This window comes from Bidens hawaiensis, unplaced genomic scaffold (assembly GCF_021521415.1).
Source record: "Bidens hawaiensis isolate Kalapana, Puna unplaced genomic scaffold, B.hawaiensis_p1.1 tig00012724_1, whole genome shotgun sequence".
NCBI lineage: Eukaryota > Viridiplantae > Streptophyta > Magnoliopsida > Asterales > Asteraceae > Bidens > Bidens hawaiensis.
Window position 1 is genome coordinate 566583 of NW_027492052.1, and position 18747 is coordinate 585329.

The 18747-nt window shown below is 32.3% G+C and overlaps 1 protein-coding gene across 2 annotated transcripts; it reads right to left on the reverse strand.

Annotated features, from left to right (window-relative positions):
- Positions 1 to 2330: 2330 nt before the first annotated feature.
- On the reverse strand, positions 2331 to 8126 carry LOC143541931 (uncharacterized). Of its 2 annotated transcripts, none has more exons than XM_077034617.1 (6): positions 7583 to 8126; positions 4430 to 4577; positions 4158 to 4334; positions 3973 to 4062; positions 3815 to 3896; positions 2331 to 2889 (listed from the first exon to the last, which is right to left on the reverse strand). In XM_077034617.1, the coding sequence occupies exons 1-6, from the start codon at positions 7969 to 7971 to the stop codon at positions 2468 to 2470; spliced, it is 1308 nt and encodes a 435-aa protein (XP_076890732.1). In that variant the 5' UTR covers positions 7972 to 8126; the 3' UTR covers positions 2331 to 2467. The 2 variants fall into 2 exon arrangements, with proteins under 2 accessions (XP_076890732.1, XP_076890731.1); XM_077034616.1 differs by having other exon boundaries at positions 4430 to 4583.
- Between the last annotated feature and the right edge of the window lie 10621 nt (positions 8127 to 18747).

Here is an 18747-nt window from a genome sequence, read left to right on the forward strand (position 1 = left end):
AATAAACATAAGATCACCATTAATTCATTATATTATTATTATGGATTTATACAAGCTTACTTACACACACATATATAGACACCTTTAAATGATTTTTAATATATTAGTAAGGTTATTTTATGGAAATGTTTACTATATTTTTAGTTTGATCTTCTAAAGTATAATTTATATACATATGATTATCAAGTATTGTATCCTATTGTATGCATACGTGTTTGTAAACTGTGAAGCTTAATTTGTATCACCAATTTGGCTTAATGGGTTATAAAGAAAAACTACTTTAATATCATTCTTTTTATTATTGTATTATATTTTCATTTTTCATTTCCTTTTTGTAATTTCCTTTATTAACTCATTTAGTTACCCATAACCAATTAACCGAACACGTTATATTTTTTCCAAATTTTATCTTTTATTTGGTACCCACTGCATCGCATGGCCTTGGTAACACAAATTTGAACATTACATTACAAGTAAACAATGAAACGAACACGTTTCGAATTTTCGACACACTTTTAGTCATATTAAGGTCATATTTTGGATTTTCACTTTCTTTTGGTATAGCAAGCATATTGAAACAGTTAATATTTTACACCGCTGCAACGCAAGGGTTTGATATACCTTGTGAACTAAAATTGAGTTTTTAATATGAATGAGTTGTTTTATTGAAAATTAATTGTAGGGTAGTATCAAAGTCGGTGTCTTATCATTCAAAGCTTTTGTTTTGTGTAACCAACCATAAATATATAGAAAGGTTCAAAAGCAATGAAAGCTACAACACCAACCACTCATTACTTCCCACTTGCTAACTTATCTTTCATTTTCTTTCTCTCTTTTTTTGTTCTAGGTTTTATTACCATTACATTTTTTGATATCTTATTTTCGAAAAAAAAAAAGGTATTCTCAAAGGATTTTTATTAAAAAAATTGTTAGTAAAACAATATCCTGAGTTGAGTCATATTATTTTTTGCAACAAACTGAAACCGTGTTAAATAAAGTGTGATTTGATGGTAAAGAGTGACTCATTTTCGATCTTTATTTATAAGTCTCGTGACAGGTGATAGAGAGGATGGAATGAAATATGAGAATGCTCTTTGACGCTAAGATTAAAAAGCAAATATATGTTGGGTGGCATGGGATAGAAATCTGGCGCTAAATAACTGAGGCTGCTACGCGATCAGGAGCATAAAGCGACGAGCTTGTGTTACTTGAATAATGGAAATGGAGGTATAAGGTGTGAAGTGGTAGTTTATGGGTGAATGTGATTAACTCGACCAACGGTAGTAATAGAATTTGGTTCAATATTATGTTTAAAAGAGATCTCGTATGTACTTGGAAATATATAATGATGGCGTAGACCTCCTAGACAACCGATGGAACGGCCGGCATTAGACTTGTTGTGTGTTGACTACTTGACTTCGGCCTTCTTTATGTCTTCGAGCAACGATGTTTGGATTAGGGACAGCGATGCCACTTAGGGCTGAGGCATACACCGTTAGGGCTTTGAGGACGAAAACTAAATACATATTTACTGGCGGAAGAAGACCACAAGATGGTATTGGTTAACAAGGCTCCCAAAAAGGTTTTAACTTCTTTGTCCGGAGGGCAGCCATTAATAGCGTTCGAATTATCGAATCTTGTGCTTATTGTGGCTGGAGCCCGAAATCGATAGATCATCATTTGCTAGTTTCTTGTACACTTGAGCATAAAATCTGGTTCTGGGCCTGACCAGGTGTACTCAACCCGTGGGTACAAACCATGTTTCAGTTCCTCAAAAAAACACTATACCCCGAGGTACTCAACCCGTAGGTACAAACCATGTTTCAGTTCCTCAAAAAAAACTATACCCAGGCCCAAAACCAAGTATGACCCACCTCTAACCGGTCAAACCCGAACCCAACCCAGCCAAACTTGCCAAAAACCCGACTGCGCCATGAACCGGTTCAAAAAGAACAAAAGGAATAACGGGTGCAATACTATACCCCGAGGTACTCAACCCGTAGGTACAAACCATGTTTCAGTTCCTCAAAAACTATACCCGGGCCCAAAACCAAGTATGACCCAGCTCTAACCGGTCAAACCCGAACCCGACCCAGCCAAACTTGCCAAAAACCCGACTGCGCCATGAACCGGTTCAAAAAGAACAAAAGGAATAACGGGTTTGTGCACGTCTAGTTTCTTGTTCATAGAGGCTTGGTTATTGGTGACAAAATAGTATAAAGATTAAAAAATATTTTAAAAAAATAATTTTGAGCTACTCATAATATCATAAAACTTTATAAACAAAAGTTAAAACTTTTTACTACTTTTAACCTATATAAAACATTAAATCTTATATATATAAATATATAAATCCATATAAAAAAACATTAATCCTTGTACCGATAAACCGTTGAACTTATGTATACAAAAATCCAAACCACCCAACAATCCATTGCTTTATTATACTCCTTATCAACCCAACATTTCATCTTCTTCTACCAAATCTTTGGCCTGCCCCAACCAACAACACCTTCCCTATGGTCCCGGTCCGAAGCCCGAACACCACCGCCACTGCCCCGCCAACCGCCACCCATCTCCAGTCAACTCCACCGCCAACATTGCCGCCTCTAGTGGCGGTGATAACATTTTCTTTTTCCTCTCCGGACACGGACTCGTCAAACGAGATCTTAGTGGCGATTGTGGCCATGAGTGCACATCTCGAGAGTGTCGGGTCTTGTTTCCGTGCACTTTGATAAGCTCGGAAGCCACCGTGTAGTTTCTTCACGGTTCCCCACATTCCATGACGAACACCTAGCTTAGCCACGTCTCTCGGGATCCCCATGTCTTCACTATGCAAGAGTATAACTTCGCATGATGATAATATTCCATCGCCTTTTCGGGATTGCACTGCATTCAATTTACACACACTAACTATGAAAACTGCATTCATCTAATGTATATATAGCCACCTCATGTATCACATTTAAACTAGTAGGCCTGTAAACGAACACAAACAGAGCATGCTCGTGTTTGTTCATTTAACTATAACTGAACAAATAATCGAACACGAACAATTCAACGAACAGGGATTTCTTGTCCGTATTCGTTTGTAAAGAAAATGAACGTGTTCATGTTCTTGTCCGTTTATGCTTGTTCGTTAACAATATAAATGAGCAGTTCACAAACGTACATAACTAAACATAGATGAGCAAACATAACTGAGTTAAAAACCAATTAAAAATTAGAATAAACGTGAACAATTTGTTGTCTAAAAAGTTAATAAAATAAGACTAAATTGTAATGAGCCTAAAAAATTTGAATGAATGAATGAATAAACCAACAAACATATACGAACGCTCACGAACATAAGTGAGCAAACAAGACGTGTTTGTGTATGCCCATTAACTAAATTTATTCATGTTCGTTCGTTTATTAAATAAGCGAACTTCCCGCTGAAGGTTCATAAATGATTCATTGACGTTCGGTTTGTTTACAAGCAAGCCTATAAACAATTGTTCATGTTCAGTCATGTACGAAATGCTTAAGAGGTTTTAAAAGCTGGTGTCTAAAGTAAAAAGACTACAATACCCTCACTTTCGAAATAAAAGATTAACAGATTTAATCAGGTGGATTGAAATGGGCAAATGGCAAAACACAGGGACGAAAACTGTAATCAAAGGTCACACTTGAATTTAGATTATTTCGAACACCGTTTTCTTTTGTACTTACTATTATATTCTTGTCTGCCTTTGTAATTATTAAGTTCTCCTCAAATTAAATATAAAATATATTCATACCAACATCAAAATTATAATATACTGGTTGAACATACCTGGCCTGATTACCCAGCTCGAGAAGTAACGGTCCACACGCCTTGGCTTGTCACGTCTCCGCACACCCGGATATTGCACTCCCTGCACCAATTTAGCTTCATGTAAATATGTAATTAACATATATATGTTGAGCAGAAAATTACCAAATTACCCTTACCTTTGTAACACAGTAATAAGCCTTCCCAGTCCCAGCTTCCCATATCCTACGACCAATGACATATTCTCTATCGCTACAGAAAAACGGAAACTGCGTGCAATCGCGTACCCATACACGTTAATGGTTAGAAAAATTGCCAATTTACCCCTAGGCCCTACCTACTTGTTTAAATGTAAATGTGAAACCTTTTTGACCCAGTTGACAATCATAGTCCCAGTACGAGGGCACTCCTCCAATATCTTTACGTATGTCAGCATCGGGTCCCACTTGGGTCGAAATTCATCATCCCAAAAGAAATCTCTAACCAACTCCGGTGTTGCGTCTTCAAAAACCGTTCTGCTACGGTACACCACAGGGCCACTCTGAAATTAAATTATTACTATTATTACTATAATAACTTAACATAATGTGTATAAAAAATTACTCGTTTTGACCAGAAATCAACGTCCACATTTACCTCGGGCTCATAATGCCAAGCTTGACAAGCCATGTTGGAGGTGGAACGTTCAATCATACTTTGCCAAACAGCATCCTTACCATCTAGAAGATGCAACAAATATTCTAGATCCTTTTCGGTGACAATATCATTGGTCCCCCCTGATATGCTGCTCCTGTGAATGAAGATAATTAACGGATTTGCAAGAATTGCCTAATTAACATGTGCTAATCCAATTGTGTTACATCAACTTTAATACATTTAGATCTAGAAACTCACATCAGGTGATCATAGTTTCAGCAAGGAATAACAATTATCTTCACTATTGGTTATCACAGCACAGATATCGAATTTTTACAGTTGCAAAATCAAATATGTAACCACTAACTGCCAAATAAATAGCAGATAAAAAAGGACAAACAATGACTGCACAACTAATACAATAATAAACATTGTTTTCGCTTATCTAGCAACCTACCAATTCTACTGACTGAGCTAAAGATACCTCTTAGATCTTTATGAAACATATTAACTGAAAAGACTCGAAACGACTCGAAGTTAAGCGAACTAATCCTTCTCCATCTCTCTAAGCAAACATTGAGTCATAAGAACACAATAAGTGAGAATAATTAAACACACAATTGACTCTAAATATTATTGTTATCATAAATACTTAATGTTATTAAATATTAATCATTGTAGATTCAAGTATATTCGAATAATAATATTTCTATTTATAGTTATAGCTATTAGATCGCGGCAGCTTGATATACCAAAAATTTCCATTTAAAGAGTAATAATTGCCAAGTCGCGAAGCAGAAGCAATATGCATGCATCTTGTAAAGACGAGTACACGACCTCATACTTCACAGCCATACTCATGCAATGATTACCATTAAAGGCGCTCACATTATAAAGATGTCACCTAGATAGAACTAGAATAACGGTGGATTATAGTGCTGGTGGATAAACGAACCAACGTAAAAGTCAATAGTTCATCAGAACATTCCTAGGTTTGATACACGGTATGTAACCAAAGCGTAAGCTAGTGGATCATGCTATTGCTATTTATAATATTGTCCCATATGCTAACTTCCAAATGCTTTCTTTAATTCTTTGCATATGAATTATGATTACCACCAAAACTAGTCTAAATGCACTTGCAACATATCTGTTATATAAAACAAATCTTACCTTTCGATAAATGAATCCTCACAAAGTAAAAGTTAACTGTCAAATATCAAGAAAATGCAAGGGAAAACTATAACTGTAACAATGCTAGGTCGTGATCGTTAAGAATCACATAACAATATTGATTATACATCTAAGCAATTAATGCGGAAAAACATCAGATATCGGTCAATGACCGATATCTGAGATATCGGTTATCGCAGTGAGATATCGGTAATTTTAATATCACGTAAAATTCATATATATAGTAATTTAACACTAATAATTCAGTATTGTCTACTACAATTACTATTAACCTTTTGCAAATTGCAAAACACTAACAATCGTAGCAAGTAAGAATTGATTAATACTTAAAACACTAACATTGAACACTAAAAACTGATAACTAAGACTTAAAACACTTATATCGGGAATGTCGGTGATATATCGGTCAATATTAGTCCAATATCAGTCAATATCGTTGATATTATCGGTACCAATATTCTGAATCGATATTCTGATTTATATATCGGCAAGGGACCGATAACCGATATATCACTGATATATCGGTGATATATCGGCGATATCGACTGCATAGTTATACATTCAGAAAATACCTCAATTTTCTTCCTATAGCTACATGATTCAAGTAACTAGCTCATAAAATACAGCCATATAGGTAAGCAATTTGAACCCTAACTACAACAGCAAGCTATTCAAAACCTGAATGCAACAGCCAAGAGTTTTAACTCTTAATTATACTAAAATTTGATTGCCAAAAAATAAAATTAACACTTATCACGGTTATCATAAAGAGGTAAACATCACATAAAATGAATTACTTAATCTGTAACATTCATCACAATCAAATTATCCTGTCAGAATTTCTTCCTACAGCTACAATGAATCAAGTACACTAGTCCATAAAACACAACCATATAGTTAAGCAATTCAAACCCGAACTGCAAAACATGTAACCAACACATATCACATGTTCACATATAAGTAACATTAATCACAATCAACTTAAACGCCTAATAATAAGCAATTTGAGCCCTGACTGCAACAACTAACAGTGTTAATTATACTAATAATTTTTCAAACACATAGAATCCAAAACATATAACCAACACATATCACTTAACACTAATCATAATCAACTTATAACACCTAACGAAACAAAACAAAAACGAGTTGTTCACCCCAGGCAAAACGCATCTAGGTAGGGAAGCTATCCACCTCCTTTTAAAGAAGGTTTTGATCTCCTCCCCAACCGATGTAAGATATCACACTCTTATCTGCAACAACTATGAGTTTTAAACTTTTAATTACACTCACACTTTATCAAACACCTAGATACCAAAACATATATCCAACACCTCACTAAAATTAATCACGATCAACTTAAAACTCCTAACGAAACAAAACTAAGCTCAAATCCTGTCAACGTCACTTCCGTCAACCACCGGAACCGCCTCTTAACTGCAACAACCAAGTGTAAAGTGTTTTAATTATACTAACTCTATCATCAAACACCTATAGTCCAAAACATATAGCCAACACATATCACATGTTCACATATAAGTAACATTAATCACAATCAACTTAAAATGCCTAATGATAAGCAATTTGAGCCCTAACCGCAACAACTAACAGTTTTAATTATACTCAAATTTTATCAAACACCTAGAGTCCAAAACATATAACCAACACATATCATACACATCATTAATGTTAATCGCAATCAACTTAAAACACCTAACAAAACAAAAACTAAGCTTACGCCATGTCAACGTCTACCGAACATTACTAACATTAATCACAATCAACTTAAACGCCTAATGATAAGCAATTTGAGCCCAAACTGCAACAAGTAAGAGTTTTAATTATACTAAAAAAAAATTTCAAACACTATCCAAAACATATAACCAACACATATCACTAACACTACTGATCACAATCAACTTAAAACACCTAACGAAACAAAACAAAAACTACGCTTACGTCACATGACCGTCACTTCCGTCAACCACCGCCGCCACCACCTCCTCCTTCTCCGTCGCCGCCGCACGCGGCGGCGACAGCTCATCCTTCCGCTCCTTCTCTCTAAACTCCGACCACATCCTCCGGCCAACGGAAAACGCCGATAACGCCGTGAACGCCAGCCACAGCCTCCGAGCACCGAATCCAGGCGGCGCCGTCCACGCAAAGCTTCTCAGCTTGGACCGGAACCCTAGGAAGACGAGACTCGTCCACCGTGGCGTCCAGGCCCATCCAATCACCACTCCGATCATCACCGCCAGCCAAATCGGCACTAAACAGAAGAATATGTCGACGAATGTCTCAATAACCGCCGGTTTATTCACGAAACTCATCAGATTCATCAACTCCATGTGTTTTTCTGAACCGGTAGATAGATCAAATGTTCATGTCAATATTATTATTATTATTATTGATGACGTAAGCAACACCGATCAATCAAAATAACCGTCGGAGTTTGACCATTTGACCGCCGATCGATCGGTGGGTTTAAATTGTAGAAGAAATTGAAGGATGAGAAATGAGTTTAAAACTTAAAAGATAGTTCGGATGTGTGACGTGGCAACCGGTTATTAATTTATTATTGTTGTTGTGATGGCGCGTGATTGTCAGTCGCCGGTTATGCTGGTTGTTTGGTTTAGTTTATTTAATTAATACTAATGTTTGTAATTAATTTAATATATTTAGTAGGCTTATATCTATCTGTCTATAACCAAATTGATAAATAAGTTAATTATTTGGTTTGGTTGGGTGGTTAGACCCAAATGGAAAGGATTAGTTGAGGAACAGAGGATAAGGAAACAAATGATTATAATATTCTTTTACTAGGTTATTGACCCGTGTATGACACGGATGAAATATAGAAATCGTCAACTAAATACATATTTAAGATAATAAAAGTTTGTTTCATATGTTTATTGAGAGAATTATTTGGTATAATTGCAATTCATATTCCTAGGTAAACAAAGTACTTAAAACAAAAACTTACTAAAAAATAATATTCATAAAACATTGTTTGGAAACATAATTTAAAACTTTAAAAATTACAAATTCATAAACTGCTAAATATTTCCTTATAAACCATATTTGTTGTCTTGTTTGTAACTTTACCTTACTTTTCCAAAATATGCATTTTAATACAATTTCTACTCTTCATTATTGGTAAAGCAACATATTTTTTACCATAAGTAGAAAAAGGGTCTCTCATATATATTCCAACTCTTGCTAGAGATCTGCTTTGAGTCGTTACAATTATATCGTACTAATCTATTGTGTCACAAATATCACCAACGATTAACGCTGCAACTTTAGAAATTTTTGGCAGGTTGTAAGTCTGTGCATCTTTTTGCCTTGTTCCAATAATGCACAACTTTAAATCCATACTGGGATCGTTTTTAAAACAATCGCTTACCATACGGTATCCTTGAACCAACGATTTTAAGAATCCAACATTATCTTCAAGTAATTCTTTATTTCTTTATCTAACATTTCCGAACTTGATTCTAAGTCGTTACGTAAGAAAATGATTATGTGTTAAAAATAATAGATTGTTGTGCCCATTGAAGGTCTTGGGCAACGGATATCGGTAGTTGAATACAGAGTCATCCTAAATACCGGCTTATGATTCCTCTTTTCCCTCCAGATAAATCATGCCCCATTTGTAAAAAAGCTTGTTTGGATAGATTTGGTGAGTATGCCCTCCACTGTAAGGAATTGCCGGGATTCAAGTATCGTCATGACTGGGTTAGAGATGTCTTATGGGATGTGCTTATGCGTGCCGGGATCTCAGCCAAGAAAGAGGCACCTGTTAACTTTCTGACTGATCCGCGAGAGGTAAGATCTACCTTGCGTCCTGCGGACGTTCTTGTGTTTGGCTGGGCAGGGGGTAAGCATACGTGTGTTGATCTCACTGGGGTGTCCCCATTGGTGGGGCTGAGAAACAATGGCTTCGTACCGGGACAGGCGGTTTTGAGAGCGGAATCTAGGAAGGTTGCTAAGCATGAGGCAGCGTGTTTGGAGAATCAGCACGTGTTCATTTCCTTTGCCTTCGACACATTTGGATCCCTAGCTCCCGAGGCGGTTCGCTTCTTGGAGCGAGTGCAGAAGGTGGTCCACAGTGACTCGCAGAGCCCGAGGAACCAAGGATTTATATTTAGTAGGATGGGCTTTGCGATTCAAAAGGGGATAGCGACGCAGCTTGTTGCTCGTTTACCCATTATCCAGATGTAGCTCGCTTTGTGTTATATAAAATATTAAATTTTTTCTTAAAAAAAAATAGATTGTTCATAAAAATTATTGAAAATAATAAATGATGTTTTAAATATCCACCTTGAGTCGTGACAATTATGATATACAATACATAAATTCAGTTATTTCATATAATAATATTTATTTATGATTTTTTTAATAAGTTTTTGATATATTTATCCACTATTGATTCAAAGTGTCAAACCAAAATTTTGTGTGATTTATTATAGAAATAAAAATTCATACCGATATTATTATATTACATTTTGTGTGCATAAAAATGATATTTTCGAAAAAAATATTGTCACGGATTTAAAATATAATTTTACAAAAACTATATTTTGTTGTAAAAATATTATCTTAAAATAAAAAGAGAAATGTTCAAAACGGGTTAGTAAATCAAAGAACCGTTTACCACACAGGTGGAAAATATATATTATGTTATACACTATAATGAATTGTAAAATGTTGTATTTCTAAAAAAATATAATTATATATGAATTATAAGGTATTTATAAGAATAAAATTACAAGTTCAATCATCTTCATAACTTAAACTATAAACCAAAAAAAATACATTAAGAATAACATGTAAAATCTATTTAATTCATATGTTACATGCCCAAAAACTTTGTAACATTAAGAAAAACGTTCAAAAATATATGATTTACTAGGTTATGGGTTAGTGACCCGTGTACTGCACGAGAGAAAATTATATAAAAAATGTCAATTATAAATATATGCTAATATATTGAAAAATTGTGAATTTTTTACTTATATGAACTAAATAATTTTATATAAATGTTATGTTTTTTAAATGTATCAAAAAATGGAATGTGTAGTAAGTCATTGCTAATAATTATAATATTTCATTTGCTGAACTACTCACTAGACTTTATTTGAAAATGATCAAATAAGAATGCAAGCATTGTTATGATCCTTAAACTCTTTTTGTTTTAGCATATCACATTTAAATACAATCACAAAAATAATATAAAGAAAGTCAATTGAATGTTTAAGAATCCACTTGGTGACATCGTTACCATAAAAAGAAAAATCAACCACAAAGTAAAAAATAAAATTAGAAATAAAAAATATATATATGTCAAAATTTAAAAAATCTTAAAACCAGTTAATGATTTAATTAATTTTAATTTTTTTGAAAGTATTAAAATCCTGTAACAATAATATTATATAAGGCATTTATGAGCGTATTAAATGATAAGTATTCAAATATTGATATTGATATAATAAAGGAAATCATTATTGTAAGTCAAATCAAATATTAAATGTTACCATAATTATATTAGTTATACATCTATATACCCATAAATAACTATATAATTATGGTAATACTTTGAATAATTGGCTGAAAGTTTAAAAGCTGCAATATAACTTGTTGATCATTCAAAAAAATAACTACAATATAATAAAAATCTATAATACCTAAAAACAAAATATGAATAGTAACGTGATAGTAACCCAGTCACCAACTCCACATATTAACTCACAAATCTGTTACCTATACAGCTTGAGAAATCTTGACTAAATAATTTAGATATAATTACAAAATTTATAATCAAACCGGTTATTTAGAAATACTCATAAAAATTTATAACAATTGATAGAAGTTTCAAGATAAGATTCACACGTGTTAACAGCCAAAATAAAAATTGATAATATAAAAATGATTTAATTTACATGAACTGTGTAACCTACATAAATACATAAATAATCGTAACTTAATATCCATTGTTGTACAAAAAGAAAACCAGTTTTCCATCAAATACTCCTTATAGGCAATTAGCTATTTCATAAGTTGGGTCGCTATAACCTGAAATGATTACAATTAATTAATGTTACATAATATACTATTCCGGCTAAATTAAAAATAAATACATGTATTTTGGTCTAGTTAGAATTACCAATGGTGGATAGATGCAATTAGAGAAATTTTAATCACAACTCATTAATTGTATGAAAGATAGAGTAGTTATAGAAACTTCAACATGTAATTTGAATATTGGAGTTTGATGTAGAACCTAAACAGATTATAGGAAAATCATATTAGAATTAAAAATAATACAAACAACAAAGTGCAAATAAAATGAAATGACAATGACAATAGCGAATAATACATAAGAATCGACCATTAGCGTAGAATAAATACATTACCGGAAAATATGGAAAAGAAAGTCGGCAAAAATGGCTAAATCGTAAGATATATATATATATATATATATATAGAGGGGGGGGGAGAAAGATATAAAATCATTTATATGGACCAGTCTTTTCCTGGTTTATTGTTGTCCTACAAACGCCATAGTCTGAGTATACGAACATTCAGTACACAATCGTTGTTCGAAACATCCAAACCGTTGAACATGGTAATGTTTGATGCTTTCATGTTGCTTTGTAACAAATAAAAAATTCAAGATTCATTAATTAACTTTTAGATGAGTTAAAAAAAATATTTTTCCGTATGAAAGAAAATGAAAAACGTTGACAATGATACAAATATGAATGGAAGAGTAAGTAAGTGAGAAGTGTGTGAATCTCTTTATTCTGATTATAGTATATATAGATAAACAGTATTTGTTATAAAGTTTGAATTGTTAAAAAAAATGGAAAGGTCTAAATACAGTTAATTTAGGGAATACAATCAGGGATTTCAAAAAATGTAATTGATATTGATATAAACTTATGTTGCTACTGATAAATATAGTAAAATTAAAGAATATATTAGGGATTTGTATAATAACCGATTAATAAATATAGTAAATTTGCATAATGTAATTAGGGATTTATTTTTAACAAAATCATAATAACTCATAAGTCATAAATGATATAAATTCAATTATATTATAATTAATGTTTACAAAATTAGACATTAAGTTGACTACGAATTCAAATTGATATAAATTCAATTATATTATAATTAATGTTTACAAAATTAGACATTAAGTTGACTACGAATTCAAATTCTGATTTTGAAAAGTTGTTAGGTATTATTAATGATATGAATCAATAAAAATCAAAATACTATAATTGTAATTTGGAATCAATTACACATTAAAAATTTAACAAATACCATAATTGAAAACTGGAATCAATGACATATTAAAAATTAAAAATTTAGCATATAATGTAATTGAAATCTCGAATGAATTATACATTAACTATTAACCATAGGAAACATAGGAATTATTAATTTAAAATATCAATTAACATTAACAATTAAGATTAAGAATTAAACATGCTATCCTAACAATATAAAATACTAACCTAGGATAATTAAAAATACTATCCTAACAATATAAAATACTAACCATAAAAAACATCGATTGACGGTAAAACAACCATCGAAGTGAAGATCTGATTAACAATCGACATGGATCTACTCATCGAACAATCGTTTCCGGGATGTAATTGAGTATTCCGTTTATCATCGATTGCCCTTATTTAGACGAACGACGGTGTCAATTGAATATGTTGGATCTAATCAAATCATTGTTCGATTGACATAAAATAATAGCCGATTGTATGGAGGATTTTGTTGATTAAGTATGATTAAGTATGAAGGAAAGGGTGTAATGAAGTTGAAAGAATTGAAATTTGGAAACCGGTATTATTATTGACTTAAATGAATACATTAATTATTTTAATTATTAGGAATATAATTTAAATTTGATTTATTTAAATGGTAAGAAAAATAAAGAGGTGCAAGGTAATTTTGGAAGGAAAGGTAATCTTCCACTAGGAAAAGGGCATGTGGAGGCATACTAATTTGTTTTAATAGTATAGTAGGATTAAACCTAGACTGGTAATTCTTGAGTAGAGGTGGACAAATAAACCAGTTAACCAAACCGAATATTAACCTAACCAGTTTGAAACTGATTATGTAGAAATCGGTTTGGAACCGATTGAAAACGTAGGTTTGGAACTGTTTGTAATTTTCTCCACCAAAACGGGTTCCAAACCGGTTAACCGAATCGAAATCGGCCAAACCCAAACCGAAACCGATCAAAAACCGAACCTAAATTGATCGTCACTATTCATGAAACCGGTTTCAACCCGAACCGAAACCGATCATAACCCGGTTTTGACTTTTATTGACCAACCCGAACCAGTTTTAAGTTTAAAACTGGTTTGTAATTGTGCACCTCTATTCTTAACTTGTTTATGACATAATTAATCTGATGGTTTCTATTTCGTTTGCGGGGGCTATTGATGGAAAGGTGAGGAACACGGTTTACGTGATTTTTTCTTTCTACTTGTTGGTGGATGTGGAAGACAAGACACGTAAATATATTTGGAAGCGAAACGATTGGAGTGAAGAAGAGCTTGGATAACATTATAGTTAGCTCGTTCTCGTGGATCAAGCACAGTGCTAACATGGAACTTTTGGAGTGGTCTAGTTGGTGTTTATTTGATTATTCTTGATCCTAGTTGGGAATGAGCACTGTCGCATCAGATGTTAATGATAAGGATGTCATGTCATTAACAGACGCTTAAGAAAAGAATGTATTCTTAGCCAATCACCAATTTCTTCTATTTTTAGTTTATTTTTTTAGTTAAGTCACACCATAACACTCTAAGTTTGGTTAATTAAATCTTATTACTTACATAATAATAAGACGTTATCCACTTTTTATTTAAAACAAAACATATAAACATATAGTTTTATAATGGATTAAAAAACAATATTTTTGTGAGAAGTATAAGAATAGATCTAGGTCCTTGGATCTATGATCTAATGGTTGAGATTGGTAGTTTCTAAATAATTATATTGTTTCTTATTTACATGGTATAGTGTCATATTTATGTGATTTGTTTTATTTTAAAGCTCTTCTCACACTTCTCACAAAACAATGTTTTTATTTGAACTTATATATATATATATATATAGTGTATTTATATGCATCTTTATCTATAATATATATAAACGAAGACATAAAAATCCTACGTGTCGCGATGTGGTCGCTCCCTCTTTTTTTGGAGTCACCAGATTTGCTTGATTTTTAAATGGAAGCTTCTCATGTATTTGACCCGAATTCATGGGTATGGTCTTACCAAACCCAGATATTTCTTAAATGAGTTATAACATCTCATTAAATTAAAAATTATTCTCAACAAATTATTTATGTAAAAATCTTATAAAATAGGATATAATAAACAATAATATCTTATTTATTTTAAAAAAGATATATATATTATTTAAATTAAAAAACCAATTTGATAGTAAAAAAATACACAGGTCTTGGGTCTCATAGTAAATTATTAACTTTCATAAATATTATTTATAATTAAAAACCAATTTCATAGTAAAAAAAATAAACGTGTCTTGAGTCTCATCAAAACCATATAGCTTTTAAACCGGGTTAAAACATCTCATTTACTTGTGAAACAAGTTATCATCAAACCACAAGTATATTATTAACTTTCATACAATAAAAAATATAAATTAAGAAAATAAATAAATATTAGAATAAACAATATAAAACAACCCCGTAATACAAGGGTTAAAAACTAGTTGAATTATATATAGAGATATAAAGTCCAATATTGCATTATATAATAATAGATAAGTTATTGAATTAGTGAAATGGAGAGTGGATATGCACACAAAATGTAACCGCGTGGGTTGTCGGTGCAGTAGGCACAAGTTGAACATAGGAAGATACCTTTATGCCAGGAATAATATAATAAATGGTCCCAAAAGCAGTAGAATTCAAAACGTTTTACGTAAGATTAAAAAAACAAATTTTAACTACTCCTAAATTTACCTAACATTATAACAAAAGTAGGCCTGTAAACGAACCGAACGTTCGGTGAATAGTTCGTGAACTGTTCGACGGGAAATTCGTTTATGTTTATTTATTTAATAAACGAACGAACATGAACACGAAATTTGTGTTCGTTTAACTAAATGAACGAACATGAACAAATGTTTCGTTCGTTCATTCATGTTCATGAACGTTTGTTTATGTTTTGATAGAAAATAATTAAATATTATCTAGATATGTAATCTGCTTAAAGGTTTTATATTTGTTAATTTGTGTTCATTTATGTGTTTTCAGATTTAAGTTTGTTTATGTTTGTTTGTGTTCATTCACATTGGTTCGTATATGTTTATTTATCTTTGCTTAGTTGTGTTTGTTTAGATTTTAAACAAACGAACACAAATGTCCATTTATAAATAAACACACATGAACATAAATATTTGTGCGATTAATTATAAAGTTAAATAAACGAACACGAATATGCCATTGTTCGTGTTCATTTGATTCATTTACGGGCTTTCAATATTCACATTGATGAATACATCAGTCTTATTCTCCAGCCTCTACCGATTTTATTTTTGTTCGCTTGTGTTCGTGAACCGTTTATGAACACATTAATTTTCTTAATGAACGAACACGAACATAAAATCTCGTTCGGTAAGTGTTCGTGAACCGTTCGTGAACACAATATTTTCTTAACGAACGAACATGAACAAGGCCTTGTTCGTGTTCGATCGGTTCGTTTACAGCACTGAACAAAAGTGTATCATAAAATTTGAACCATTGATCTTTGAGAGAGCACATATTACACACCCAAGTAAATTGTAGATTAAAAGGTAAACGTATATTTTCTAATTTATTTAGTAGCAGATTATAAGTAATAAAAAAGTAACTCGTTACGTCACGCGTTACAATTTTGTGAGCCCAAGATTTTTTTCCATTTCTCTTAGATAGTAGCATCTTAAATATACTAACTTGTATATATTTTTTTCCCGGTTCACTTGGTGTCCATGTGTACGACGACCGCGATACCAAAACCGTATGCTAACTCGCGCATACTAGAAACGTCTGTTTATTTCCCATGGTATGTCGCCCACACGGAAGTTACTTTAATGTTTAAACAAATCAGATGGGTTGTTTTATATTAAATATAGTATTAAATAGCATGTCCTGGTTATCAGACTATGTGATGTCGCAGAATCCGGCGTGTGAATTCATCCAGTCATATAGTGTTACGTGGCGTTGACTGGACCCCACCCTTCAACCCTTGTCGGTCGCGCCACTGCTGAATTCACCCCGTTGTCGTTCGCACCCGCTGAATTTATTCTTTCGCGAGCATCACTCTTCTTCCTTTAGCCCAAACGACCACGCTCGCCCAGGGTCGCGGCACCCGCTCGGGTGTTGTGGTGTTCGTAGTCGACGTGGCTCGTGCCACTTGCTGAAGCCGGTGCTCGCTTGGCCATAACGCATAGTCTCATATGGCATAATGTACAAACTAGATTGGTCATTAAAAGTTTAAAACTAATTTTAGCTAGAATATGAACCAAATTTTATACTGTTGCAAATCTACCTCTTTCCCAAGTAGATTTTTACAAATATATTGGTCATTAAAACTATTTGTGAAACCATCACCTGTCACAAATATGCAACTTTCCATCATTTTTACAACCTGGCACCTAATAAACAATAATCACCCTAGCCTTACCTATTATTATTAAATAAATAACAATATATTTCCTGTAATTACATTATTATAAAAACTAGTATTCAAAATTATTTAGACATATATAACTAACGTTCAATTAATATTGTTTAGTAATTCGCTTATAGTATTTTACAATAATGTTTTAAAATTCTTTATAAATTATAAGGGTTGACAGATTGGTGTACATTAAACATATCGTTCATTTTTTCGTTTTGATATCGCAACACTTGAAATGGTAGACAGACTGGCGTGCATTGACCATCTCTCTCATTTTTTTGTTTTGATACCGCAACACTCAAAATGGTGTTCTCGCCGTCCTGTAACTGTTTCTACCTGATTCCCTATCCCGCCAGCCTCATTTGCTCATTTCTTTGGGATCTCAGCATAGCCAACTCGAGCGACCTCATTTTGGCCGACACTGGGACACCCAAATTGGTGTTCACGACGGTACCGATGTTGCTCAAGACACACTCTGTCAACCCTTATAATTTTTTTGGGTCTAAGTACGATTTTTATTAAAAAATATGTTTTTATAGTATGCTTTTTCATAACTAATTTATGTTTGCTATTTACGTCGACACTGACTAAATTCGCATCGATTCGCTGTCGTACTGCACAATATTTTTGTTTTGTTCCGGTGTTGTAATTCGATACCAATCGAATTTACGTTGACTCACACCCAAACCTTGTAGGCTTTACCAAACGACTATCCACACAATTTTAAATATGTTTTTTTTTAATTTAATCATAAGTTATATAAGTGTTAATACCATTTTAGACATTTACTAGTTTTAAATAATGTTAGGCTAAACGTACCCTATTTGTGTACTTGTCATACCCTCTCTCCTAAACTTTCATTTCCTTCAACATTTTTATTTAACATATTACCCCATTTAATATTTTTAGTCATTCTAAGTCTCCCTATAAAATATCAAATCAAATACTATAAAGCTTATTTTTTATTTTCTTTCTTTGTGTTTATTTGTTCTTTATAATAATAATATTTATTATCATTATAAAATGAGTTAAAGAATAATTATATAACACCTTTATAAAAAATGATAAAATATTTTGTATATATTTATCTTATCATATGCCTCACATTCGACAAAAAAATCATTTAAATATATTTTGATAAGTTCAAAAACATGAAATCAGTGTCACATGAGAAAAGAACCAACTTGTTGGTCAAGTCGTATGTTGTTTAATTTGTTTTATTGATGAAAAAAATATGTTTCTTTTTTAAAGTAAGTTATCCCTAAAATTATTTAAAAAGAAAAATACACCCTAAAAGTATTAGAATACTTGTAGAAAAAAATGTTTTTATTATTCTTAATTTAAAAAAACGTTTTTTACATAAACATTTTTTTTATTATTTAAAAAAACAAAAAGTGT

What these genes read in the sequence shown, in the direction of transcription:
- LOC143541931 (XM_077034616.1), bottom strand. Translation starts at nt 7,971, where the DNA reads ATGGAGTTGATGAATCTGATGAGTTTCGTGAATAAACCGGCGGTTATT. An exon ending in GGAAGTGACGGTCATGTGAC is followed by an intron (nt 4,584 to 7,582) that starts GTAAGCGTAGTT and finishes CTTCATTCACAG; the next exon opens with GAGCAGCATATCAGGGGGGA. An exon ending in GAGCTGGGTAATCAGGCCAG is followed by an intron (nt 2,890 to 3,814) that starts GTATGTTCAACC and finishes AATTGAATGCAG; the next exon opens with TGCAATCCCGAAAAGGCGAT.